At 45.8% G+C, this 27834-nt stretch overlaps 1 protein-coding gene and 1 long non-coding RNA gene across 3 annotated transcripts; one reads left to right on the plus strand and one right to left on the minus strand.

The window, feature by feature from the left end:
* The first annotated feature begins 7326 nt into the window (after positions 1-7326).
* GPSM3 (G protein signaling modulator 3) lies at positions 7327-26298 on the plus strand. Of its 2 annotated transcripts, none has more exons than XM_063938178.1 (5): positions 7327-7408; positions 12648-12864; positions 12971-13112; positions 18311-18612; positions 23618-26298. In XM_063938178.1, the coding sequence occupies exons 2-5, from the start codon at positions 12778-12780 to the stop codon at positions 23762-23764; spliced, it is 678 nt and encodes a 225-aa protein (XP_063794248.1). In that variant the 5' UTR covers positions 7327-7408; positions 12648-12777; the 3' UTR covers positions 23765-26298. The 2 variants fall into 2 exon arrangements, with proteins under 2 accessions (XP_063794248.1, XP_063794249.1); XM_063938179.1 differs by lacking the exon at positions 7327-7408 and adding an exon at positions 12438-12568.
* Positions 12503-21445, minus strand: LOC134949543 (uncharacterized). Its single transcript, XR_010183177.1, has 3 exons — positions 21400-21445; positions 12826-13098; positions 12503-12662 (listed from the first exon to the last, which is right to left on the minus strand). It is a non-coding gene; the product is annotated as an uncharacterized LOC134949543 (long non-coding RNA).
* Positions 26299-27834: the final 1536 nt, after the last annotated feature.

Here is a 27834-nt window from a genome sequence, read left to right on the forward strand (position 1 = left end):
GGCAAGATTACAGAGATAATGCCATGATTTAAAGCAACAGAAGCTCCGGGGTTTAAAGCAAATAATAAGGAACAAGACAGAAAAAGTTCCAGAAAACAAATGAATGATGCTTCTTCTGCCAATATGAAGTACAAGCTTCTTTAGGTACTCCCCAGTGAACATAATGTCTCCAGAAGAAACAGCAGAAGGTATGATTACAGTCACCTTGCCCACTGGAGAAATACGTCTGTGCCTAATGAATACTGGAGCCAGCACATGCAGAAGACAGCAGAGGGAGATACCACAAGAACTGATGATATCAGAAATTCTTAAAGGGACAGGAGATGAGAGAAATGCAGTCACCAATACCAGCCCAATTCTTGACCTCGGAGTACATGTCCAGTGACTTTGCTGAAGCACAATGTACTAAAGCTTATCCAATGAGAATACAGTACACACCAGCAGAAGTTTAACTTTCCAGCAACTTATCAAAGGAAAGAACAAAAAGCCATTTAGAAGCAAGTTAAAACAGAAGTTCAGTATTGGCTCATTCCCGCAGTACCAGTTGTAGAAGAAAGGAAGCAATACTACTGGACTAGGATAGCTTTGTGGAGGGGCTATATCACCAAGTGATTTATCCACAAAACACACAGCTAAATACAGGATGTGAATGAACTGTTGATTGCCACCACCACCAAAAGAAGTACCAAGAAGGGGCAGTGTCCTTAGTGAAGTTTCTGGAAGACCAAGACTGCAGAGCCTCAGAAGGAGAAATTGCAGCTAGTCAAGCAAGAGTTAATCTTCCTAGGACACTCAAGGTACCAGACATCTAACAAAAGTGAAAAGGAAAAGATTCAGACTGCAAGCTAAGATGCCAACTAGTGTCAAGCAAGTCAGATGATCATTCATGGGCCTAGTAGGACACTACAGAACACAGATACCTCTAGCACCAGTCTACATGCAAGCATTGTATGACAACACTGAAAGGGAGGAGGGTCCGCATCCTGCATACAGCAACAGATGAATTAGGCTATTGAACAGTTGGAAACAGCAGTTGCCTCATCTCAAGCCCTAGAACTACCTGACTATTAAAGAAGGAGGCCATACATAGAAGTCCTTATGCAAAATCATGGACTGAGGTGAAGACCAGTGGCCTACAACTTAAGCAAGCTTGACAGCGGTAATCAAAGAGCACCTACCGGCATCAGAGCAGTGATAGCAGCAACAGCCCTAGAAGAGTATAAGAGCACAGACACAGTGATGAATCAGAAGTCCTAGAAGAGGACAAGAGAACAGGCATAGTGCTGAATCATGAACTTATCATCCAGGGTCCACATGCAGGTACAGAGAAGCTTCAACAAGCAAGAACCAAACACCTGTCAGTGGCAAGGCTGACCATGTATGAAGTAGCACTGCCAAAGTGCGACAAGTAACCATCAGAAGATGTATTACCCTCAACGCAGCAACCCTTTTCCAACATTAATCAATAAAGGTGTTGAATCTCAAGATTCAAAAGGAGGGAAAATCAGATTATCTACTGATGAATGGGAAAGCCAGAAGTTTCTAATATTCACTCACGAAGGTAAACAATATGGTTGGACACAATTACCCCAAGGGGGAGCCACTAGTCCATCAGATTTCTCAGAGGCAATGGCATTAATCCTGCAGAAATGGAGACCACACTTTACAGACACCCAGTTAGTTCAATATGTCGATGATCTGCTTATTGCTGCACAGACAGAAGAGAAGTGCAAAAAGGAAACAGTATCACTACTCATCTTTTTGGCAGAAGAAGATTGCAGAGTGTCAAAAGACAAGCTTCAGCTAGTACAGAAAAAAGTTGTCTTCTTAGGACACTGCATATCTCAAGGAACAAGGCATCTTACTGATAAAAGAACAAAAGCAATAACTCAAGAAAAAACCCCAAGAACATTAAATGAAATCAGAGCTTTTCTAATGGATCCCCAAGGACAGGATATGCAGTAACAACTGAAACTGAAGTCATAGACTCTGGAGCATTGCTACCAAGTATGTCAGCACAAGAAGCAGAACTCATAGCAATGACCAAAGCCTGCATACATGCTGAAAACATGACAGCTAACATCTAGTCCCAGGATTACGCTGTTATATGGAAAAGTAGGGACTTCAAAAGTGCAAACGGAAAACCCATCAAACAGGCCAGTTTGATTATGGAACTCTTCAGAGCATTGGAACTACCTAAAAGAATTGGAATAATCAAGGTACAAGCACATACTAAGAGCCAAACCATGGAAGCTAAAAGAAATGCATTTGCAGATGCAGAAGCCAAGAGAATTGCCTTACAATCAAAAGAACTTGAGCAAGTCTTAGTGGCTCAAGATGTGAAGCAAATGCCTAGTGAACAGGAGCTGATCAAAATTCAACAACAAGCATCACAAGGAGAAAAGGAGAAATGGAGACGATTGGGGGCAGAAGAAGATGAACATGGACTTTGGAAGTCAAGAGAATTGAAGTACTGTCTACCAGCAGCTCTATTTCCACCTATGTTACAAGTAGCTCATGGACAAGACACCATTCAAAGGAAGCCACGGTGAATAGAGTACAAGAGCATTGGATAGCTCCAGGCTTCAATAAAGCTGCAACAAACTTTGTAGCAGGATGCTGGATCTGTGGAATCAGCAATCCAGGAAAAAGAACCAAGACACCTCTAGGAACTATACCCAAAGCCTCTTACCCATTTGAAAGACTACAAATTGACTATATACAGTGGCGACGAAGCAGTCCATATGAATATGTACTAGTAGCAACGGACATGTTTAGTCACTGGGCCGAAGCCTGGCCAGTAAGCAAAGCCACAGCAAAAACCACTGCAAAGAAACTGATAGCAGAAGTAGTATGTAGATTTGGGATACCTGAGGTTATAGAATCAGATAGAGGTACACATTTCACAGGAGAAGTCATGCAGCATATAATGAAAGATTTGGGGGTACAGCAGGCCTTCCATGTGCCTTACCAGCCCCAGGCGAGTGGGAGGGGGGACATCTGAACTTTGACCTTAAGCTAAAACTACAGAAAATGACAGAAACCAAAAGAACTTGGCCAGAATGCCTACCTATAGTCTTGTTTAATATTAGGACCACACCCATGAAACCTAGTAAACTGACTCCATATGAAATATTGTTTGGGTCAGCTCTAAGAACAGGTTGTTATTATCCACAACAATTACAACATAATCATGATGATTTTTACAGGTTATGTACAGGAGGTCTGTAAAACATTGACTAACCTCCATTGCCGAGTGTTTTCTTCCATTCCAGACCCAGAAGGATCAGCTACGCATAAGCTAAATCCAGGAGATTGGGTCTATTTAAAGAGACATGTGAGAAAGACCTTTAAACCAAGATATGATGGTCCATATCAAGTGCTGCTAACCATGTCTACCTTAAATTAAGATGAAAGGTCGTGATACTTGATTACATGCATCCCACTCAAAGAAGCTGACAGTGACTCTCCAGCCAGAAGAATGAAGTTGCTTATCCTTTGATTGTTGTTAGGGGAAATTCCCAAGGTTTGGACTATAAGTCCAGGGGACTGGTTTACTGAAAGAGAATGTTTCAGGCCTAGATAGTGTAGGTAGAATAGGGAGAAAAAGTGGAATCAAAAAGAGGGGAAATGATGGTGTAGGAGCTTCCTTTTAAATGGCAAATATATATTGATTCAAGCTTTTTCACATTAACTAAGATATTTACTGCTCCTCACTTCTTTAGGTTCGTGTTTCCTTAAAAGCTTCACAGATATGTTATAAGCAACATTGTATTTCAAAGCATGAATTACTCATTGTTATAACGCCAGATGTATCCAAGGCCAGTCAAGCATATCGCCAAAAGTTCTGAACATCGGGGAGGATTTTGACCTGTCCTGACCTCCAGACAGGATGTTCCGGGAAAGCTGATAATCGCAAAGCAATAAATATATTTTAATTGCAATTTATAATATTGTTTGACAAATGACGTGTTTCAGTTTTCAAGACATACATGGTGTATTTTGATTGGCTAAATGTATTGGCACACATGAATCCTTTGTTCTTTTGCTATAAAATAAAGCCATGATGGCCCCTAAGACAGATCAACTATGAACTGCTTAGGTTACACAATGATCCTGTGTCACCTTTCCATTCACTGATCTCCAACCGGTTGCTAAGGGGAACAGCATTCTGACTGATGACTGAAGAGAGTTCATAATCAGACCTGAATAGGTTAACATACCCTATCACTTGCCTTTCTCATTGCTTTGTTACATTGCTTTCCTGCCTTTACTTGAAATAGTGACTCCTAAATCCCTTTCCTCCTCAGTAGTTTCCATTATAGTACCCTTGATACTATATTTAGCCTTTGGGTTTTTGAGACCCAAGTGCATGATTTTGCATTTTTTAGCATTAAACTGTAGTTGCCATGTTCTTGACCATTTTTCAAGCCTAGCTAGGTCATCAATCATTTGTTTTACCCCTCCCGGTGTGTCTACCCTGTGGCATATCTTTGTATCATCTGCAAAAAGGCATATCTTCCCTTCAATACCATCTGCAATGTCACCAACAAAGATATTAAAGAGAACTGGACCAAGTACAGATCCCTGGGATACTCCACTGGTAACATTTCCCTCCATAGATTGTCTCATAGTAGTGCCCTAGTTAATTTCATGCCCCATAGTAGTGCCCTAGTTAATCTTATGCCTCATAGTAGTGCCCTAGCTCATCTTATGTCCCGTAGTAGTGTCCTGGTTCATTTTATGCCTCATAGTAGTGCCCTAGTTTATTTTATGCCCAATAGTAGTGCCCTAGTTCATCTTATGCCCTCCAGTTCATATTATGGCACATTAGAGTGCCCCCAGATCATATTATCCCACATTACAGTGCCCTCCAGTTCATATTATGCCACATTACAGTTCCCAGTTGACATTATGCCATATTGTAGTGCTTACAATTCATATTATGTAACATTACAGTACCTTCCAGTTCACATTATGCCACCTTAGATGCTCCTCTTACCATTATAACACACACACACACACACACACACACACACACACACACACACACACAGACACACACACACACACACACACACACACACACACACACACACACACACACACACACACACACACACACACACACTATTCACTGAAAATGCTTAGTCACCTAATTTAGGCCTAGTAAGTGGTCAGACCCAATTGCTTAGCAGGCAGTTCTGTGAACTTGGTAGACCGCTATATGACCAGTATCCGGGCCCCCTAGCCTCTGGGCCCCATAGCAGTCGCATTCCCTGGCATTCACTATGCCCATGTTGCTGGGGTTGCAATAATGACAGTGCCCCATGTCCAGAATCCATGGCTGGAGGAGCAGGATACTGATGTTATCCATAAGTCCTGGCCTTCACAGTCACCAGATATGAACCCAACTGAGCACTATATTCAGGAGTGACTCCTGAGAACGGTAAGCAGAACGGCGCTGAACAATTGTGGACATTGGGGGAGATGTATCAAGCCTTGGAGATAAAGTGGAGAAGTTGCTCATAGTAATGGACCGTGCTATATAAATGACGGCCAGAAGCTGATGGATTGGTTGCTAGGGGACATCCCCCCTATTGTGAGATGCAATCCCACAGCACATACAGGTCATACTGACCATGTGCTGTGCCAGTGCCTCATTAGGCATAGGTGCCTACCCTCCCTCATTCTGCAGGAGACTCCCTGAAATAGCAGCAATCTCCCTCACTCCCTGAATAGACCACAAATCTCCCTGAAAAGAAATCAGAGATACATACATTCAAATTGGATCATCAGCACAATTTTCCTGCATTGGTTATAAGGCACAATGATCCCTATGGCTACATGCATTTTAAACAAGGTTTCTCGTGGCCACTTACAGTATATGGAACCTCTTGTGAAACACAAAACACAAACAAATCCAGAAAAATATCAGTGTCTTTTCTTCAACAAATAGATCTTACTAACTTTGGGGTTCATTTACATATGGATGTAAGTTATTGTTATGACACGCCTCTCAGATGTAGGAGAATATGTCCACGCTGATAGGTGTCACTGTCACAATCTCCCTGACATGCTTTTTCAAAAGTAGGCAAGTTTGCATTAGGTAACCTTATATGGGAGTTCCCGCTTTATTATCCACTGACTACCTGTAGCTATATGTGCACGCACACAATGGGGGTAATTCCAAGTTGATCGCAGCAGGATTTTTGATAGCAACTGGGCAAAACCATGTGCACTGCAGGGGAGGCAGATATAACATATGCAGAAAGAGTTAGATTTGGGTGGGTTATATTGTTTCTGTGCAGGGTAAATACTGGCTGCTTTATTTTTACACTGCAAATTAGATTGCAGATTGAACACACCACACCCAAATCTAACTCTCTCTGCACATGTTATATCTGCCTCCCCTGCAGTGCACATGGTTTTACCCAGTTGCTATCAAAAATCCTGCTGCAATCAACTTGGAATTACCCCCAATACTCACTCACTTTTCAGCACACACAGTCCTCCAGCGCCACCACCTGGCCATAAAGTATAGAACACCTAACCTTACTGTGCCTCTATCTCAGTCCAGGTTCAACCACTGAATAAATGCAATCCCTTATAGTCTGCAAAGATTGATTTATTGCATCCAAAGCCCAAGAGCAGTGCAACACTGGAGATGAAGTGTGAAGTAATAAGAAGCAGCTAGAAGTAGCCGCACTCTCACTGCAGCTTGCAATATACAATATGAAGCTCACGGGGAAGTCTTGCTCCAGTTATAGTTGCGCCCAGTGTACACGCACAGACACTATTAGTATATAGGTGCGCTCCCAATAATTCAGAAACCTGGCAAGTCATTGCATTTATGTCATTGAATCTGAAAGCTTGTGTGAGAGTCATCACACAGACACATTCACACACCTATTGTGTAGAGGCGACGCAGGAAGTGGATGAAGCCGTGTACAGGACAGACCTTTAGAAAACCTCAGCGGCAGAGACAGGCGGCGACAAGAGACCGCTCAGACACAGTGAGTGACAGACTGCGCAGTCAGAGGAGAGTGAGAGCACAGGGTTCCCAACGTCCGACTGAGTTTAAACATTATTCGAGAAGCGATGGGGAGATGCTAGAAGTGTGTGTGTGTGGGGGGGGGGGGGACATAAAAGGGGGGCATTTATGTATTTTTGGGGGGAATGAAGAGATACAGTGATAGTATATACAGGGGCGGTGGATGGATGACTGACCGGGAGAGGGGAGACTAATGACAGACATGGGGGGAAAGAGAAGCAGAGAGAGAGGAAGAGAGGATGAAAAGGGGAAGAGAATGAACGGAAGAAGAGGCGTTGAGGGGAAGTGACAGCTTTGTAAGTGAAAGAGACAGAGAGGGAGACTGCTCCTAGCCAGGGCGATGCAGAAAAGGAGGTGAGTGTAGTAAATCTCTACAATGCTGTTACACTCGGAGAGCTATGCTGGGCTGCCCGACACCAGAGTATATCAGTGTGTAGTGTCCTTATCTGTACATGTGACTGCAGGATCAGATACTGTGACTACAGGAGTCAGGGAGATATCTGTGTGTCCCTCCTATAGTCCCTGAGTGCATCTCACGCAGACAAACATTACTGCCTGCTATGGTCTCCACGGGCAGGTTCCAGCAGAGGGGACACTTGGTCACAGGCTTAGAGAGGGGAACACGGGCAGGTTCCAGCAGAGGGGACACTTGGTCACAGGCTTAGGGAGGGGAACACGGGCAGGTTCCAGCACAGGAGACACTTGGTCACAGGCTTAGGGAGGGGAACACGGGCAGGTTCCAGCAGAGGGGACACTTGGTCACAGGCTTAGAGAGGGGAACACGGGCAGGTTCCAGCAGAGGGGACACTTGGTCACAGGCTTAGGGAGGGGAACACGGGCAGGTTCTAGCAGAGGGGACACTTGGTCACAGGCTTAGAGAAGGGAACACGGGCAGGTTCCAGCAGAGGGGACACTTGGTCACAGGCTTAGGGAGGGGAACACGGGCAGGTTCTAGCAGAGGGGACACTTGGTCACAGGCTTAGGGAGGGGAACACGGGCAGGTTCTAGCAGAGGGGACACTTGGTCACAGGCTTAGGGAGGGGAACACGGGCAGGTTCCAGCAGAGGGGACACTTGGTCACAGGCTTAGGGAGGGGAACACGGGCAGGTTACAGCAGAGGGGACACTTGGTCACAGGCTTAGGGAGGGGAACACGGGCAGGTTCTAGCAGAGGGGACACTTGGTCACAGGCTTAGGGAGGGGAACACGGGCAGGTTCTAGCAGAGGGGACACTTGGTCACAGGCTTAGGGAGGGGAACACGGGCAGGTTCTAGCAGAGGGGACACTTGGTCACAGGCTTAGAGAAGGGAACACGGGCAGGTTCCAGCAGAGGGGACACTTGGTCACAGGCTTAGGGAGGGGAACACGGGCAGGTTCTAGCAGAGGGGACACTTGGTCACAGGCTTAGGGAGGGGAACACGGGCAGGTTCTAGCAGAGGGGACACTTGGTCACAGGCTTAGAGAAGGGAACACGGGCAGGTTCCAGCAGAGGGGACACTTGGTCACAGGCTTAGGGAGGGGAACACGGGCAGGTTCTAGCAGAGGGGACACTTGGTCACAGGCTTAGAGAAGGGAACACGGGCAGGTTCCAGCAGAGGGGACACTTGGTCACAGGCTTAGGGAGGGGAACACGGGCAGGTTCTAGCAGAGGGGACACTTGGTCACAGGCTTAGGGAGCGGAACACGGGCAGGTTCCAGCAGAGGGGACACTTGGTCACAGGCTTAGGGAGGGGAACACGGGCAGGAACGTATCCTCCATTCTCAGACAGCGCACGGTTACTGTGTTTAGAACTTGTTTGCTATTTATTAGTAACAACGACAATAATTAAATAAATAATAATAATTTAAAAAAAAAGTTGAAATTAAACAAACAGGACGGTGAGAGAGGATAATGGAGACCAGAAAGATGTTCCCGGCTATTGTATCTCTCACAGCGCCAGGCCAGCGGAGCCCGTACACCTGTGTTTATGCGGCTGGGGCCAAAGTAGCTGCTTCTTATTTATTTATTAACAGTCACTTATATAGCGCAGCATATTCCACTTCACTTTACAATTGGAACAACAGTAATAGAACAACACTGGGTAAAAACAGACATAGAGGTAGGCTTAAGTGTTTGTTTTGTCAAATTCACATGGGGGCAGCTATACTAAGCCTTGGAGAGAGATAAACTACCAACCAATCAGCTCCTAACTGTCATTTTTCAAACACAGCCTGTTACACGGCAGATGGGAGCTGATTGGCTGGTAGGGACTCCTACACCCCCAGATCAATGCATGAATGCGATAGGAAAATCTGTTTTTTTCCACCATGATTGATCAAATGTAATTGACTCAGCTGGAGTGTGGTGAGTCCACTCGTGATACAATGGTCAGTGACAAAACATAATCACTGTGGTGATTTATCAGAGCTTGGAGAGAGATAAAGAAGTAACCAATCAGCATCTAACTGTCATTTACAGGAGCTGATTGGTTGGTACTTTATCTCTCTCCACGTTCTCTCTCTGTGCGCTGTCAGTATTAGAGATGAGTCTGGCTTAGACTGCCCTGTGTGTTTGTGCCCTATGACCTGTACGTGTATAGATGGCAGGTGGGTGACTCTGGGCACACTTACACCATCCGTCGCTTTTTACTCCCTGTAACGTAGTTACAGTAGGTGCGTAGAGGCTTCTGTTACCGCTACCCAGCTAAATATTTGTCACCGTGGCCCACACTCCCATTATAGGCTTGAGCCAACCAGCTGTCACTCACCCACACACAATTGTCAGCGTGACGAAGGCGTCCATCTGGCTGACTGGTGTCGGCGATCAGCAGATATTGAACACTCCATTAACCCCTTCAGATAGTGTATAAGTGCGTACAAGAGAGTGACGTGCGTACGTGCCATGTCCAGCAATGAGACCGCCGTGTACAATATCTGATGATGAGTTCAGTATGAAATCCCAACTGTCGGGATCCCAACGTTCAAAATACCAACGCCGGAACCCTGACCTCAAGCGCAGCGTGTCCCCTCGCGGGCTCCGCTTCGGGCCCAGCGGTGACCTTCAGTCGCCGCACTAATCTATTCCCCCTCAGGTGGTAGCGTGGACCACCACCCAAGTTAGGATTCCGGGCGGCGGTCAGGATTCCGACTGCCGGCATTTCAACGGGTGTTGGGTTTCCGGCGTCCGTATTTCGACCGCTGGGATCCCGACAGTCGGGAAATTAACTGCGTCCCCCATCCGCCACTATCTGTACAGTAAGTAGACTCACATGTAAACATGTAGGGGCTGATTCTGAGCTCTGTTTAAAGCAAAAACAGGTAAGTGTGCACTGAGGCAGACCATGATGCCATGCACGGGGGGGGGGGGGGGGGCACATTTATAGTTCTCTGCATGTACACATACAGGGCATACTTTGGTTATATCCTCCCTGGGAGAAGCCTGGAGAGGAGATGCTGCTGACTGCATTGGGCTGGTGCTCCACGAGATTAGGCCCCGCTCCTGTCACAGCCACATGTGCAATTTACAAGTCTGTGGGGTGGGTTGGGGTGGGGCTGAACTGACAGAGTTTGCGTCATTTTAGCCTTACCCCTCCATACGGATCCAAGATTTCCCTGTATTATCTACCCATCCTGGACACTTCACTAGTGAGTGGGGGGAATGTGGGAGATCCTTCTACTCTTCCGGAGATGCAGGAACTACCCGAAAAATCAGGAGTCTCCAGCAACTTCCAGGAGAGCAGGCAAATTTGATGCAGGGTAAATACTGGCTGCTTTTGCATGTAGCCCACATATGCTGGACATCTTTATTTTACACTTCAGTTTAGCTGTTTGGACACGCCCCTTCCCAATCTTGAGGGCCCTACACACTTGCCGATGTGTGTGGGCGATATGAACGATCTCGTTCAGTAATGAACGATAAATCGTTCATATCGCTCAGTGGGCCTAATGCAGACCTGATCGGTGCTGTGCGATGCTTTTGTACTTGTGCGACGGGGCAGGGTCAGACATGCGGGGCGGACTAGGCCTGTGCTGGGCGTCCCCCCACATGTCTATGTGACTGATCATAGATGTGCTAAATTTAGCACATCTACGATCAGGTCTGAATTAGGCCCCCTGTGTATGCACCAACGATGAACGATGCGCGTCCCTGCGGTCGTTCATCTTTGGTTTTCCCTCGTCCTACATAGCAAGCCAATTTGGATGAAAGCTGTTAATCGTTGAACCATCATCCAAATCGGAAACATCAGCAAGTGTGCAGGGCCTACAAGTCTCTCTGACTATTTTACATCTGCCCCCCCCCCCCCCCTCCTCCGTAGTGTAGCATGGCTTTACCCAGGTGCAAAATGGCTTGCTCTTCTTGCTTGAGAACGTACAATCTAAATAATATAGATATAGCTTTAGTTTAAATGTGCATTAATCCATTGACACATGCTCCATGCTGCAGTCTCAATCTGTGGTTTTCATGCCCTTGTGAATGAGTCCTTGTTTTCCTACCTCCTTCTCCTCCTTTTCTCGGGTTGGCAAATGTATATGTGCAATGTAGCTGCGCTTTGTGGAAGCTGACAAGGTATCCGGACTCCAGGTCGACAACAAAAAGGTCGACACACCTTAGGTCGACGCCAATTGGTCGACACGCCTTAGGTCGACATGGACAAAAGGTCGACATGGACAAAAGGTCGACAGGAACAAGGTCGACATGGAAAAAGGTCGACATGAGTTTTTCACAATTTTTTTCTTTTTTGGAACTTTTTCATACTTAACGATCCATGTGGACTACGATTGGAACGGTAATCTGTGCCGAGCGAAGCGGAGCGGAGCGAAGGCACCATGCCCGAAGCATGGCGAGCGAAGCGAGCCATGCGAGTGGACACGGTGCACTATTTGGGGTTCCCGGTCACTCTACGAAGAAAACGACACCAAAATAACATTAAAAACTCATGTCGACCTTTTTCCATGTCGACCTTTTGTCCATGTCGACCTTTTGTCCATGTCGACCTAAGGTGTGTCGACCAATTGACGTCGACCTAAGGTGTGTCGACATTTTTGTTGTCCACCCTCAGTCCCAGACCCGCTGACAATGGGCTCTATGAGCATGATTTGCAATGCTGTCTGTGCAATCTGGTTGTCAATGCTGTCTGTGCAACCGGGTTTGGCAATGCTATCTGTGGTTGGCAATGCCGTCCGAGTACCGTGGTTGGCAACAGAGAATGTGTAACCGGTCCTGTGCCATGTGCTCTGTGCTTTATAGCTGGCAGCAGGATCTGTGCAATGGGACTGACACTGATGTATGGACAATGAGCTTCTTTGACTTTGTCTGACAGTACAGCCCGTACAATGGGTCTCTGTAGTCTGGCTGACAATAGGATCTGTGCAATCAAACATGGAGCAATATCAGAATGAGTTATGTGACACAGATGGTCTTGTTAGCAGAATATACAGAACTGTCACGCTAATGAGGACAACAACATCGTTAAGTTTGTGACGTTATCAAAAACAGGCTTTAATTACAACTCGCAGATAAATATGGAGTTCTAAGGTAAGCTGGAACCACAGACGTCAGACGTCACATCCAGCATGACAGCCGCAGCTCAAACCTTTCACTTCTTTCTCTATAGATTGTCAGTTTCCGTCTGAGAGAGAAGACAGGAAGGAAGGGGAACAAAGGGAAGAAGATCAGCACCTGCAGAATAGTTTGAGGACTAAGGAGAAAACTTATGTAGATAAGAGAAGTTACAGGACGTGAGTATGAGTGCTACCGGGGACCTGGAAGACCCCCAGCTGGCAGAAACGGACCTTGTGCCAGGTGATCCATCACAGCAGAGAGAAACCCAGGTGAGTACTGAGAGATTGCTCTGCAAGGTCTGGAGAACATGACTGAGCACTACATGGACACTGGTCATCTGAGGCTGGAATAATTTGTGCTGTCTTCTCTGGCCAGGACGGGTCTTCTCGCCGATCCCTACAGCCTACAGAATTTGAGACTGTTTTCTTGGATAATGAAAGTGCATCTGCAGACGTTGTGGGAGAAAGGACAAGGGCTTGGAAATCTGCCCCTCCATCTCCGTCCTGTGAAAGGAGAGGTGATATGGTCCTTCAATATTTCCTTCCTTTCCCATCACTAAACCTGTATTATTATTATTATTATTATTATTATTGTTATTATTATTATTATTATTACTATTATTATTATTATTATTATTACTATTATTAATTATTATTATTATTATTATTATTATTATTTCTGATGATGATGATGATGATGATGATGATGATGATGATGATGAATATTATTATTATTTTGTTCCCAATGGTGGCCATTCTGTAAAACAGTTTTTCCTCCAAGGTGTCTTCCATCCTGTTCAATACAGTGTATTTTGTGGAACTCTTCACAGGAACACAGATGGATATGCCAAATGTCATATACCATATTGTGGGAGCACTTGTTATTCCACCGTTATTCTTGTGAGGAGATCCACAAACCATGCACGATTGTTGCCTAGTCTCCTGGAATGTCTGGAAGACTCCAGAATTAGGTAGAGACCACCTCACTTTGGAAATAGCAGGCAATTCTCCCAAGACCTGTTGACTACCCCATGGTTGGCATCCATAAAATGCTATACACATCATCAAGCCCCGTCTACCCTAGGACAATGTCAACTGCGTCATCAAGATCCTGCCTGTCTGGCTATACTGAGGTGGGCAGGATGTAATGCTATTGCCCCAACTACTTTTATGCACAAAAGGCGAGTCTGCCCATCCTCTCTTTTCTGACCTTGGTTTCGGTTCTCCTGGGAGTAAGGTAGGAAATATAGGCCACCATGTTGAGGAAGGTTTGAGAGCCAAGCTAATGATGCAACCTGCAAAGATTTTTTTTAGTTAGTCCATATTGGGCTTCTCTATCTTGTATGACTTTGAAAAGAAATGAGGGAAGAAGGACAGTGCACTGAAGCTTAAAGGTTTCACAGATGTCTATAATTGGCTTGCATTGTCCTAGGTAGCACAAATGTTCTACACTGTGGATCTGAAACCTTTATCTAGGAGACTGCAAGCCAGTCAGTTCTACGTAGCTGGAAACTATGCACTTCTATTTCCTGGTTGGCCTTTTCAGAAGGATGGAAGATACAGAAGCTTAGATACTATGGATAGTATAGATCATTACATTGTCTCAGACATCTAGATACTATGTAATTATTGGCTGCTACATGGCTGTGAAGGCGGCCATTTTGTAACCTGAGCTAATATTCATGGAATATGCAGCCTATGAAATCGGGTGTGCTATGAAAAGTAGAGAGTCAGAATGTCAACACAATAGGTTGACATAATATGTCAACTTTCAACAATGTCAACAAGTTTATAATGTCGAGATCTAGCATATCAACACCAGAATGTCAATTAGAGAAAACCCGGTGGGCCACACCTCCTCTAATGATCAGGTTTCAGAATGTGCACTTGATTTATACATTGAGCATATGTTACATTATACTGCACAGGAATATGGTGCACTCTCTACAGGGCATTGCTGTTATTACACTGGTACATTATCATGCACACACTACCAGTATTTACTATATATATATATATATATATATATATATATATATTTCTCAAGGAATCCAGACCATGCACTTTCTAATGGTTAGGCAAACCAATGTGGTGGTTGGCCACACCCTCTTTGGAGACTGGCCACACCATAAAACTACAACCCTACCACCATTGTCGGACTGGGGCATGAAGGGTCCTCCGGGGGAACGCAGTGATAGGGCCCCATGCTTAGGAGTGTGGCCACTCACCACAGAGGCTTGATTAACCATTAGCGAGTGCATGGTCTGGGCACCTTGATAAATATATACAGTAAATAATGCTAGTGCGTGCATGATAATGTATAATATTGATAACAGCAACGCACTGTAGAAAATACACCATAGTCCTGTGCAGTATAAGCATACTTGCCTACTCTCCCGGTATGGCCGGGAGGCTCCTGAAAATCGGGTGACCCTCCCGGTCCCCCGGAAGAGCAGGCAAGTCTCCAGATTTCAGGGGTCCCCCCCCTGCCCGGCCCCCTCTTAGCGAAATAAAGTGGGCGGTCTGGGTAGGCGATGACGCGATTCTTGTTGCTAATAGCGGCATTACACAGCAGGGGGCGTAGCTTACATGACAAGAACCCGCAGCCACGCCACGTCCTGCCTCCACCATGCCCCCATTCCGCCTCTGGCCCGCCCCCCTCTGCACGGCATGTTGCTCCCCGCCCCCCTGCTGAGCCGACCTGGCTGCTCTCTCCCGGACAGAGCAGCCAAAAAGTCGACAAGTATGGTATAAGGTAACATATGTATAAGGTATAATTAGTGCACAGTCTGGAATATGATCCCTAGAGAAGGTGGGCCCTCAAACAGTGGGGCCCACCGGGGTTTTCCCCCTGTACCCCTGTGTGCCAGTCCAACCCTGCCTACCACTGCATACGCCGGTGGGCCCTTGGTGCCCCAGTCTGACACTGGCTACAAATCATAAGGGGTGGTGGCTAGGACTAAGACTCAGGGGAGTGGCAGCTATGGCTAACCTCCCCTGTAGTGCCTAGCCCTAACACCCCCACACCCTCCCGGGCCCTAACCCTCACCCCAATACTTACCTTCGGCATGCCGGCTGTCGGCATATCAAGTGCCACCCCTCAACAATACATAGGCCTTTATATATATATTCATGTTCAGCCCTCTGATTACTTCCTCTCTCTCACAAGCCATGGAAATTATCTACAGTATAGCATACCTCCCAACTTTGCCCCCTTCCAAAGAGGGACACACGCGCGGCGAAGCTGCGTGCGCTCCCGAAAAGGGGCGTGGCCTAAGAAAAAGGGTGCGTGGCTTCGCGGGAGGACCCGCGATCGCGAGCCACGCCCCCATTTTCGTCACTGAGGGGGCATGCCCAGCGCTCTGTGAGCCGCTGGCATGCCCCCTCTCCCTCTGACTTCAGTGAATAGACGCTGTGTGCATGCGCACAGCGTCTATTCACCGCTGCTCTGCTAAGCAGGGCAGCGAAAGACAGAGCCTCCCAACTGCCCCCCCCCCCCACCCCCCACCGTGGGACACTGCGGCCCGCGGGTGGGACAGCGGGACAGTCCCCAAAAAACGGGACTGTCCCGCGAAAGTTGGGAGGTATAGTAAGGAATGGATTTGGCCCAGATTAATCAAGCCTTGGAGAGTGCTAAGTTGCACGGTGATAAAGTACCAGCCAATCAGCTCCTAACTGCCATGTTACAGGCTGGGTTTGAAAAATGACAGTTAGGAACCGATTGGCTGTTACGTTATCACGGTGCAATTTATCACTCTCCAAGGCTTGATAACCGCAGCTAATTGATAAAGGAACGTTATTATCACACATTACAGCAAACAGTAATAAACTGTCTGTTCCCATGATACTGCAACACTAGAGAGAATGTAGATCAGTGCTGAGTATGACCCATCGCTATTGTCCTGAACAGGAGGGATATATCAGTGGTGGGAAAAAGCCCTTTCACTTTTTCACACATTATCCCTAGGGAGCAGCTTCCTCATTCTAATTGTTTCAGTGATACTAAACATAGCAAATAGGAATTGTTATTAAAAGTGCACATCACATACAACTCTCTCATAGAATTCTACGCAACTGATATATCATTTTATTTTCATTTTTTTTATTCTTTCTTTAAAATTCTGCTTCGGATACTGGGGGTCATTCCAAGTTGATCGCTAGCTGCATTCGGTCGCTGCGCAGCGATCAGGCAAAAAAAGGCACTTCTGAGCATGCGTATGCAGCGCAATGCGCACGCGCGATGTACTATTACAATGAACAATGTAGTTTCACACAAGGTCTAGCGACGCTTTTCAGTCGCACAGCTGGCCGCAGAGTGATTGACAGGAAGATGGTGTTTCTGGGTGTCAACTGACCGTTTTCAGGGAGTGTTCGAAAAAACGCAGGTGTGGCTGGGCGAATGCAGGGCGTGTTCATGACGTCAAATCAGGAACTCAATGGTCTGAAGTGATCACAAGCGCTGAGTAGGTCTGGAGCTACTCCGAAACTGTACAAAAATATTTTGTAGCCGCTCTGCGATCCTTTCGTTCGCACTTCTGCCAAGCTAATATACACTCCCAGTGGGCGGCGGCATAGCGTTTGCACGGCTGCTAAAAACTGCTAGCGAGCGAACAACTCGGAATGACCACCACTGTGTGGTTTCTGAAGGTACATTACTATGTTCGTGGTGTAACAGTGCCATCTTGTGGCACTTCTTGCTTACTGCATGATGTGGCCATATATGGTAATGTCAGTATTGGGTGTGTGGTGGGTATCCGGTCTGTAGCTCAACAGCACTTAGGTTGACACTCATTAGGTTGACCACTATTGGTCGACATGGTCACTAGGTTGATGTGGACAAGGTCGACATGGAAAAAGGTTGACATAAGGTTTTTTTTTTTAATTAAATTTTTGAACTTTTACATACTTTACGATACAAGTGGACTACAATTGGGAATAGTAACCTGTGCCGAGCGCAGCGGTAGTGGAGCGAGGAACCTTGCCCGAAGCATGGAGAGCGAAACGAGCCATGGGAGGGGACACGGTGCACTAATTGGGGTTCCCGGTCACTTTACGAAGAAAACAACACCAAAAAACATTAAAAACTCATGTTGACCTTTTTCCACATTGACCTTGTCCATGTCGACCTAATGACGATTGCCGACCTATTTCAGGTGTCGACCTAGTCACTGTCGACCAATAGTGGTCGACCTAGTGACTGTCGACCCTATGATCCACGCCCGTCTGGTGTGGGTGGTAGGAGGTCTGGTGCCCTGTAGATAGAGGTGAGGTAGTGGTAAACCTGGGAATTAGTGTTAGGGCATTTGTTACTGTGAGTGTTGTAGTGTGAGAATAACCTGGTACAATTCTGGCAGCATAAGGACTACTGTAGTGTTGCCTTTCTTAGCCAAGTGGTAGTGGATGAAGAGAGAATGACCGTACAGTGAGAACTAGTCCTCAAGGAGACATGAGGCACACCAACTAGTGGTGTCACTAATTTTAATGACTTGATAGGCTACATTTACATGAATATTGGTAAATCTGTTCTCTCCTACTGTCCCAGGAGACCCACGATTTCTAAGGTAGTCCTCCGCACCCCTGTAAGAGTAAGCAGATCTCCAACATCCTGCCAGCTTCCTAGTTGAAGTAGGCCCAGTATGGGTTAAACCATCAATTTGGGGCCTCTACTGCGTGTCGACGAAGGGTGCACTTTAATGGGCTCTCTTTTTTCCCTCAGGTCTCTCAGGCTCAGTCCTCTCGCTTCACACTGAAGAGTTCCTGGAGCTCCTCTCCACAGCTCAGACCAGGCGCCTGGAGGAGCAGAGGGCGGAGCTGCCTGAGCTGGTCATCCCGCCCAAGCGCCACTACTCGGTGCCTTCGTACCGCCAGTTTTCTCTCCCCTCTGATGAAAAAGGAATTGTCACAGAGCTGCAGCGTCGGAGAGGGGGGTCTTGGGCCAGCCGGAGCCGTAGGAGGAGGCCCCCTTCAATAAAGGTTCCAGCCCAAGAGGAACTGTACACCAAGATCTTAGGGCATCAGGTAAGACCGTCCTCATCCCATTTGTGCATCAGGCTGCAAAGTAATTTTAATGGATGTGACCTATAGTTATGGTTCTTATTTACTGAGAGCACCATAAAACGCCTTGCTCGTGCACTGGTGGGGCTGGATGCTGGATGGTCCACCTAACACAATGGTCCACCTAATCACTGTGGACATGTTCTCTCTCTGATCCCGGAAGATGACTCCACAAGCTAGAAGTGTACCTATGTGTGTGGTGAGGTGGGAAGTCTGAAGGGGAAGAAGAAGGTGTCAAAAATATCACAACAAAGCTCCGACCTCCCGTCACCTTAGACTCCTTTCTTTCGTAAACCTTTATATTAATATTTCTGGATAGATAAATCATGGCGGGGAGATCAGAACGGTGCTGATTAGGTGACACATTTGGGCGTGAAGCTTTTTATAAGATTGCTGGGTGTGTACCTAGTAAGGCGGGTATCCGCCACGGTCTTTCAAGGGTTAGCCGCAAAGTATCCCCTGAATGTATGTAGGAGAACCGCAGCAGGTATCTCAGATACCCGAGATCTCTCCATTCCCACCGGCAGCCGCATCCCCCATTGGTCTCTATGGGGGATGTTGTGCTGCCCGATTTACCAATATCCATAATGTGAAGCGTTCCCGCCATCTTCATTTAGTGGTAGCCCGTTGTAGCCTATGGGTTACAGATCGGGGCTGTAGTTCCATCAGGGTTCCGTCGGATGTGTCTGCAGGGCATGGAGGTCAGCCTTACCACGCATGCGTGGCAGTCCCGGGACCACACTCGGCACATTGCAGGGATGGGCTTCTTTCGGAGCCATTGGCCCTGCCTGTGCCAGGTGATACATTCACCCGATGGGATCGCATTCTGCAGTGTGATCTTGGACGCTAATATTGCGCCCAGATCGCATTGCATAAAAGGTGATAAAAGGTTGACGCAAAAAAGGTCGACACATCATTACTTTTTTTTTTGTGTGTGTAGTTTTTGCCATCAAAGCAAATGGAGCCTCAATTAGTGTACCTCCTCGCAAGGTGCCTCGCTCTGCTACCACTGCCTCGGCACACGTTACTAGTCCCAATCAGTCCACGCTGCGAAGGCAGGTACAGGGCAGCCACTTTTTGGGTTGCAGCGGCTGCGTGTATCATCATGCGGCCACCCCAAACCTGCCCCCGTTCATAATGACGCACACACCCAATGCAGAGTCCACGCCCCCACAACGCCGCATCGACACCCCATTCCGCCCTGCCAATGCCTCTGCCTGTCAGTCAGGCAGGGGCATTCGCATAAGTGAGATGTGATTGCATCTCATTGTGTGTGTACGCGCAGTTTGGCTGCTGCGCGTGTGCACTGGGCATTATTAGTTCAGTATGCGATCGCATCGCTGATGCGATCCATGCTGAATAAGGACCTTAACACAAAATCAATCAAAAATCGACCAAACATCGACCCATATTGATTTATTTTTTAGTAAATATAGCCCTGTAGCTCCTCTATACCACAGCCATTCTGTAGGATGCATCCAGTGTGCTCCATACAGTATGTGTTTCTTTCTATGTAATAGCTTCTTTATCTGCCCCCATTATGGGCCTAATTCAGACCTGATCACAGCAGCAAATTTGTTAGCAGTTGGGTAAAACCATGTGCACTGCAGGGGGGGGGGGGGCAGATGCAACATGTGCAGAGAGAGTTAGATTTGGGTGTGGTGTGTTCAAACTGAAATCGAAATTGCAGTGTAAAAATAAAGCAGCCAGTATTTACCCTGCACAGAAACAATATAACCCACCCAAATCTAACTCTCTCTGCACATGTTACATCTGCCCCACCCTGCACTGCATCAGATCTGAATTAGGCCATTTATCTGGGTGATTCTGATTCGTATGCACAGTGGCTGCAGCTGTGGGCAGATGCTGAAGCCTGATTTATTACGTTGTGCTAACATGAGATTCCCTAGGGCCCGGGGTTTGTGCGTCTCCACATGGGAAGCCGCGCCACCTATTAATTTTACGCCAGATTCCGCGACCATTATAATTTCTATCGCCTCATGCTGGGTGCATGACACTTCCATGATGCTCTCAGGTTAGGTTCGTGCACTGGCATTGTCCATTCCCAGTTGCCACCCCCGAAAAATGTACAATTCACGGAAAGATAAATCCGTCCAAGTTCCATCTGTCTGTTATGGATATAAAGAAACACAACAAATCAGACAATTTCAATGCTTATATGTGGCTATAACTGTACATGAGGTGAATTTCTCACTATCTAATGTGCAAAGCAGTTTGCAGATGAGTGGGGCTGGCTAAGCAGCTTCGGCCACCCGGCAATGCAGAGACATGGGGGCATGCAGTGACACCACACCCCCGTGATCTGTGACCGCGCCCCCTTATAGCACACGACTAAAATGCCAGGGCCCCAGTCCGTCCCTGGGTAAAACTAAGTACATTTATTGAGAAAGAAATAAGTAACTAGAACTGTATAACAACTAACACTAAAAACACTATTTTCTTTTTTTTAAACATAAGTTTTACCTGTACTTACCTATACTTCTGACTTTTAGAGAGCTCTCACCACAGACAGGAGGGTAGACCAGACTCCCAGTTCCTGCCCCTTCCCTGTCATCATGGCACTGGCCCCCCTCTGCTGTAAATTGCAACATTAAACAGCAGGGGCAGGGCTGCAGTGATGTGACTGGCAACACCGCAACCTTAAAGATTCATCTTATATACAACTGAACAATTATACCCTTATATATGCGCTGTGATTTGTGTTCTATGCTATGAAAGTGTATCTCTCACCTCCCCTTCTAGCTGCAACTGTCCTGGCAGCCATTTTGTAGGCATAACCAGTATTTATAAAAATAGAGCCCATCACTACTGACCTACAAAATGGCTGCCAGGACAGTTGCAGCTAGAAGGGGAGGCTGTAGGCGGAGCCACTGTGCCGATGCAGTAATAACTATGGAGACTCTTCTGTGACTACTGCATCTATATGTATGTCCTGGCCAGTAACAGAAGTGGAAAATGGTGGGTAAAGTGTGGGTGAAACATGGTCCCCCTGGTTTGGGGGCTTGTTAGCACTGCACACATTGCACCCACTGTTAATAAGCCAAAAAAACGAATCTGTATCGTGGGCTGATCCGGATGAGAGCAAGTGGGTAGTGAATGTAGACTCCGTCTCCCTATCCCCTACAGACTAGAGATGTGTGCTGCTGACCTCCATGTTTTGGTTTTAGTTCTAATTCATCATCGTGTTTTGTTTTGGGCAAAACCACCCTGAAGTGTTTTCGTTCAGATTCGTCTTGTGATTCGGTTAAAAATTAATAACAAATTTTATAATCATTGAGAAAATTCAATAAAAATCGTTAAAAACAACTAAAATCACGTAATTTCTGCAATCCAAAACCCGAAATTCGGATTAAAAATCCCAAGTCTAAATTGCTGGGAGATCCAAACTGGGACTCTGTTTGGATCCGATCTCCTCGGGAGATCCGGACAGGATTTTGATTTGGTTTCATAGAATTGAGGTAGATTCGGATTTCTGGAGAACCAAACCGCACATCTCTACTAGTACAGACCCACCACGCAAGTAAAACAACATGGCGTCCCCAAGTGTATAAGCACTGGGACCCTTCCTGGAGCACCTGAGCTCTGATGATGCGAGCATTGGGAAAAACTGCTGTCCACCCAGCGGTGCAAGTAGACATTTTTTCTTAGTGGAACTGATAGTAATAATGGGCGTGGTCACGTGTCATGAGGGGGCATGGTCACACGAAACTAGGGGAGTGGCTATATCACTATAGGGGCATGGCCTCATTATGCCACACACCGTAATGTCCCTTACACATTTTGCCAAACACCATAATGCCCATTACACATTATGCCACACACCGTAATGCCCATTACACATTCTGCCACACACCGTAATGTTTATTACACATTCTGCCACACACAGTAATGCTTATTACACATTATGGCACACACCATAATGCCAATTACACATTATGCCAGACACCGTAACACCCATTACACATTATACCACACACCATAACAGCCATTACACATTATGCCACACACCATAATGGCCATTACACATTATGCCACACACCGTAATGTTTATTACACATTATGCCACACACCGTATTGCTTATTACACATTATGGCACACACCGTAATGCCAATTACACATTATGCCAGACACCGTAACACCCATTATACATTATGCCACACACCATAACAGCCATTACACATTATGCCACACACCATAACAGCCATTACACATTATGCCACACACCATAATGGCCATTACACATTATGCCACACACCGTAATGCCTTACATATTATACCACACACCATAATGCCTATTACATATTATGCCACACACAGTTATGCCACTGACACCATTTTATGTCCCACACACAAAAATGCCCCTTAAAAAATTATGCCCCAACGGTGGGCTGGTGGTACGCATATTTCTTAATGGTACTCCGTACCACCCTACTTTCAGCACTGGGTGCACCTCAGTGGTCTCAGCACTATAGTAATGGTAACTGAAATAAAAACTTGGCCAAAAACTCTTCTTCACCAATTTATATAAGAATTTAATTTTTTTTAATTCCAATGGAAAATCTTCCATACTTCTAATCCAACTGGAAGAAAATAAAAACATGGGTACTATTGGGAAAGAGGTACTAAGGTGCTAAATGGGTACTAACGAGAAAGCAGTAGTATTATTAGTATTATTAGTATTACCGGTTAATTATATAGCGCACACATATTCCGCAGAGCTTCACAGAGAGAAAATTTTGGCAATTCACATCAGTCCCTGCCCCAATATAGCTTACAATCTATATATTCCCTAAGTATATAAATAATATTGTCTGTGAAGCATTTAACCATGAGTATTGGCAGTGTGGCCAAGCATTGTCCTACATATGGTAAGTGAGCGAACATTTTGGAATGAATCAATGCTCTATGACGTACCTTTGTTGCTTGCTAACTACTGTCCATTTGCAGGCTGAGCGAATGGATGACCAGCGCAGTTCTCCTCCAATACCTCAAGCCGCAGCTGATCTTTTTGAGATCTTATTCCGTCTCCAGGGAAATCGTTTGGATGAACAAAGAGTGGAACTGCCTGCACCACTGGGGGGCACCTGCTCTTAGGAAAAGATGGGGTGAAGAGCTTGGTCCACCCTTTTGTTAAAACTATAATCGTGAGTCCTACTGTCTCCTACGTATCTACTGTGAAGGTGCCACAACAAAGGACAGAAAGCATTTTTCGTTTGTCTACTCATCATTTTTCTCAGAAGTAGACAGTGGACCATACATGAAACCAGGAGAGGAGGTAGACTTATATTGTTTGCTTTTAGAAGACAAGGTGGGGCAAATATTTTTCTTTTGTTGAGTTAAAACAAAAAGTTTGGTTTTTTTTTCCCAATAACTGCACTCTCTTCGCAAATTGGCGGTGGAGTTCAGGCGATCTTCACTTTAAAATTTCCCAGATGATTTGTGAGGTTTCATCTTCTGGGACTCATTTGCTACAGAACAACTTCTCATAGTCTCAAAGCAGTGCCCCAAGGCCACATGGCACACAACTGTACAGTGACCTTCATATTATTTTTCTCGTGGCAAAACCGCCCTTCAATAGAGTTGTCCCTCACTTGAAAATGCATTCCCACCTGTGGCCCTGTTGGACAGCTCTTTACCATATCGGGAGTTGGATTATCATGGAAACTATCCCAATATGCGCTTTTGTTTCTTACAAATGTGCAGTTTGACCTCATTGTCTCATACGTATGTGCACATTACTGGCATTTGTGGGCCGGCTTTGACACAGCGCTGTGACGGTGAACCGCCAACTTTGAATATTTGCAAGATGCCCAGTTTAGCATATATCACACATCTGTTGGAATTAATGCAATCGATTGTTAGAAAGGTTTGTGAATAGAGCGGTGATAAATTCTTCATTCTTCCATAAGATAATGATCAGCTGATCTGTGTTTGTATTGGGATTCAACCTATGTAACCCTAGAGTGATTCCAACACTGCTGTGTTCCTGAGGAATTCCATAATTATGGCAGATATCAGCCTGGAAACCATTGTCCAGCCAAGGTTTATCGATTAGGGTCATGAATCAGACTATGGTTAGAGCACATTTTCTCTGATGTGTCCAGGTGGCTACAGCATAGATCAGCCACAGATAAACCAATCCATAATCCTCTATCAGATGATCTGGATACTGGCCGCACAGAGTAGAGACCAGTCGATGTAGGAAGATTGTGGTACCTTTACAAGGGCGTAGCTACCATTGGTGCAGGTAGTGCAGCTGCTATGGGGCCCAGAGCTGAGAGGGGCCATCTTCCCTGTCACAGTTACATGTGTAATATACATGGGTGTGGCTACCATAGCTGCATGGAGTGCAGCTGCTATGGGGCCCAGAGCTGAGAGGGGCCCATCTTCCCTGTCACAGTTACATGTGTTATATACATTTTTCACCATTGGGTGGTAGGGGTCCTTTCAAACTTTTTACTTGCAATATATCTATGTATGCCCCTGAACCTGCTCATTGTAGTGTGGTATAAAATGAACTGGAGGGCATTAGGATGTTATATAATATGAATCGGGGCACTGTAATGAGGCACAATATGAACGGGGAGCACTATATATCATAATGTGAATTGGGGGTACTGTATGGCATCATGGGTACTGGCAGCTCTGAAATGTGACATAGGGTGAACTTAAGCCCTACTCCTGTGATTCATAAAAGAAACTAGGGCACTAGTATTGGGCATAATCTTAAATAAGGCACTATTATGGTTCAGAAAATGAACTAGGGTGCTACTATAGGGCATACAATTAACAACTGCTGCAGAGAAGTGTCTTTCTAGAAGCATTGGGACAGGGGCCCCTTCAAAATGTTGCTATGGGGCCCACAAAGTTCTGGCTATGCCCCTGCACCTTCATATGAAACAAAGTTCATAATTCCATCTTTATTTTCCTGACCTGCAGACCTTGCATGTAGGAGATGCTGTTTTAGTGTCTCTTCTTGAAGGGAAATAGACATTATCAATGGCCTCTTATGTATACTATAGAAGGTTGGTTGCATATAGGTAACATAAGTAGTGTCAGTGCTCCGTGAATAATTTAATTCATTTCTGCCATTTGTATTTTGGTTTGGTTTCCTTACAGCCCTTCACCTAATGTTTCATTCTTTTCGGCATCTAAGTAGTAATGGGCTGGAAGCCCTACCCACGATGCACTAGGAGATAAGTGGTTACTCAGAATGACTGCCACATCTCTGCTGCCGAAGCCAGTAACTCTGCAGCAGAAGACTCAGACACTGACCCTGGCACTCTTACAAAATGGAGGCAACAGTCCCAATCTCCTCCCCCAAATGGCCCCAGCATGTCAGTCACAGCTGTATCATGGCACATACGCACTGCTACTGCAGCGCCAGCGCAGTTTAATAAACAGCGGAATGCTGCGACTGAATCGGTCCAGCGTCCATCTTTCAATCAGCCACTATTTCATTTAATTTCACGTTGTTTGTTTTTTTTCTACTAAATGCCACTAATTAGTATACTGTAAGTTGGACTATGCTAATAATGTAACAATTTTAAATAATTGTCTCTCAAAAAAAATGCTATTATGTATGTGCTATGAAAAACGAATTAATAAATACAGACATTTTTACTGTATCTGTCTTGACATTTTTTTTCCCATGTACTGTTATATTATCCATCAAACACCCTGTATACTGTACTGCAGACCTGTGATGCTTTTACCTCAGAGAGTACGAGTGAAGCAGATAATGGAGGTCATTTATGAAGTGCATAGTGTCTGAGGTCCCTTTGTGTGTCTACATTTCTGCCAATGGTTGGCTCAAAGGGGGGGTGGGGAGGGAGTTGGGTGAGGTGAGCAAGGTATAGCGCAGTCTAGTTTTATGGTATGCTGTAGGACAAATTTTTAATCTTGAAGAACATGAGTTATTGCAATACTAGGGAGTAATGATTCAGTTTGCAACAAATCATGTCACCATGACACCATATTTCCCCCACAGGGTGATGCTTCCATTTAAGAAGCAATGAGAGTCACGATAACCCAAATCACGTTGCCATGCCCCACACACTTGTTAGTCTGATCTCCTGCATTGGCGACGGACATTTTGTAGACTGGATTGGATCGAGTCAGTTCAGTATAACTAGTGACATTGGCAAATTGATTGGCGGCAAATTGGTTAACCTTACAAAATGGCTGCCTCTGCTGTGTGTGCCAGTGACATTTACACTTAAATCATTCCTCTCAGCTTTCTAAGTTGAGCAATCAGGACAAACATGGATGGCAATCAGGATATGTTATGGTTGGCGTTTCCACGTATCCTACAAGACTCCTCAACACCAATCCATTACCCCCCCTCCAAAAGGACATTTTTAGTGTTTTCCCAATCGAAATTCAGAGACAGAGCACACACACGTTGACATTGTTCCAGCTGAATCAGGACGGTTGGGAGGCACTGTATATTTTTATGGAAGGGCCAAGTCCTAGGAAAATCAGCCCCCATGATCTATGCAATTTTTTTTTTTTTACATTTGTCATTTTACAGTTGGTTTAAAATGATATACTCAGGCTGGAGAGACAATGGGGAAGATTTATCATCATATTTCTCTTCCTCAGGTGTCGTCAGTCATGTGTACTTCCAGGGGCTGGCTGGCAACTTTCAGCCTGGGGGTAGGGGGGGGGGGGGGGGGGGGGCAGAACACAAGCAAGTGGCTCCGGCTTTTCTACTAGCGCACATATCCTGCCGATATGTGGAGAACCTTACGCACCAATAGTGCGCTTATCATTTTTAAACACATCTGAATGATTTTCCGTTGCCGTACAATAGTATGGTGAATAGTATGGTTATGGTGCAATCGTTAGATGTTTGCAGATACCATAGAGAAAAGTGATTTTTCTCTGCATTATCTGCTTTCATACATGCCAAGGATCACTGTAAGTGTCAAATAGCACTGATGATAGCACATTTGGCACTTACTACCAGGGTTGGACTGGCCCACAGGGGAAACCACCGGTGGGCCCCACTGTCTGGGGGGCCCTTTCCCTCCACTATGGATCAGGTTCCAGACTGTGCACTTGAATTGTACATTATACATGTTACTTTATACTGCACAGGACTATGGTGTATTACTCTGATACATTATCATGCATGCATTAGCAGTATTTACTATATATAT

Source organism: Pseudophryne corroboree, chromosome 8, assembly GCF_028390025.1.
Source record: "Pseudophryne corroboree isolate aPseCor3 chromosome 8, aPseCor3.hap2, whole genome shotgun sequence".
NCBI classification, from domain to species: Eukaryota; Metazoa; Chordata; class Amphibia; order Anura; family Myobatrachidae; genus Pseudophryne; species Pseudophryne corroboree.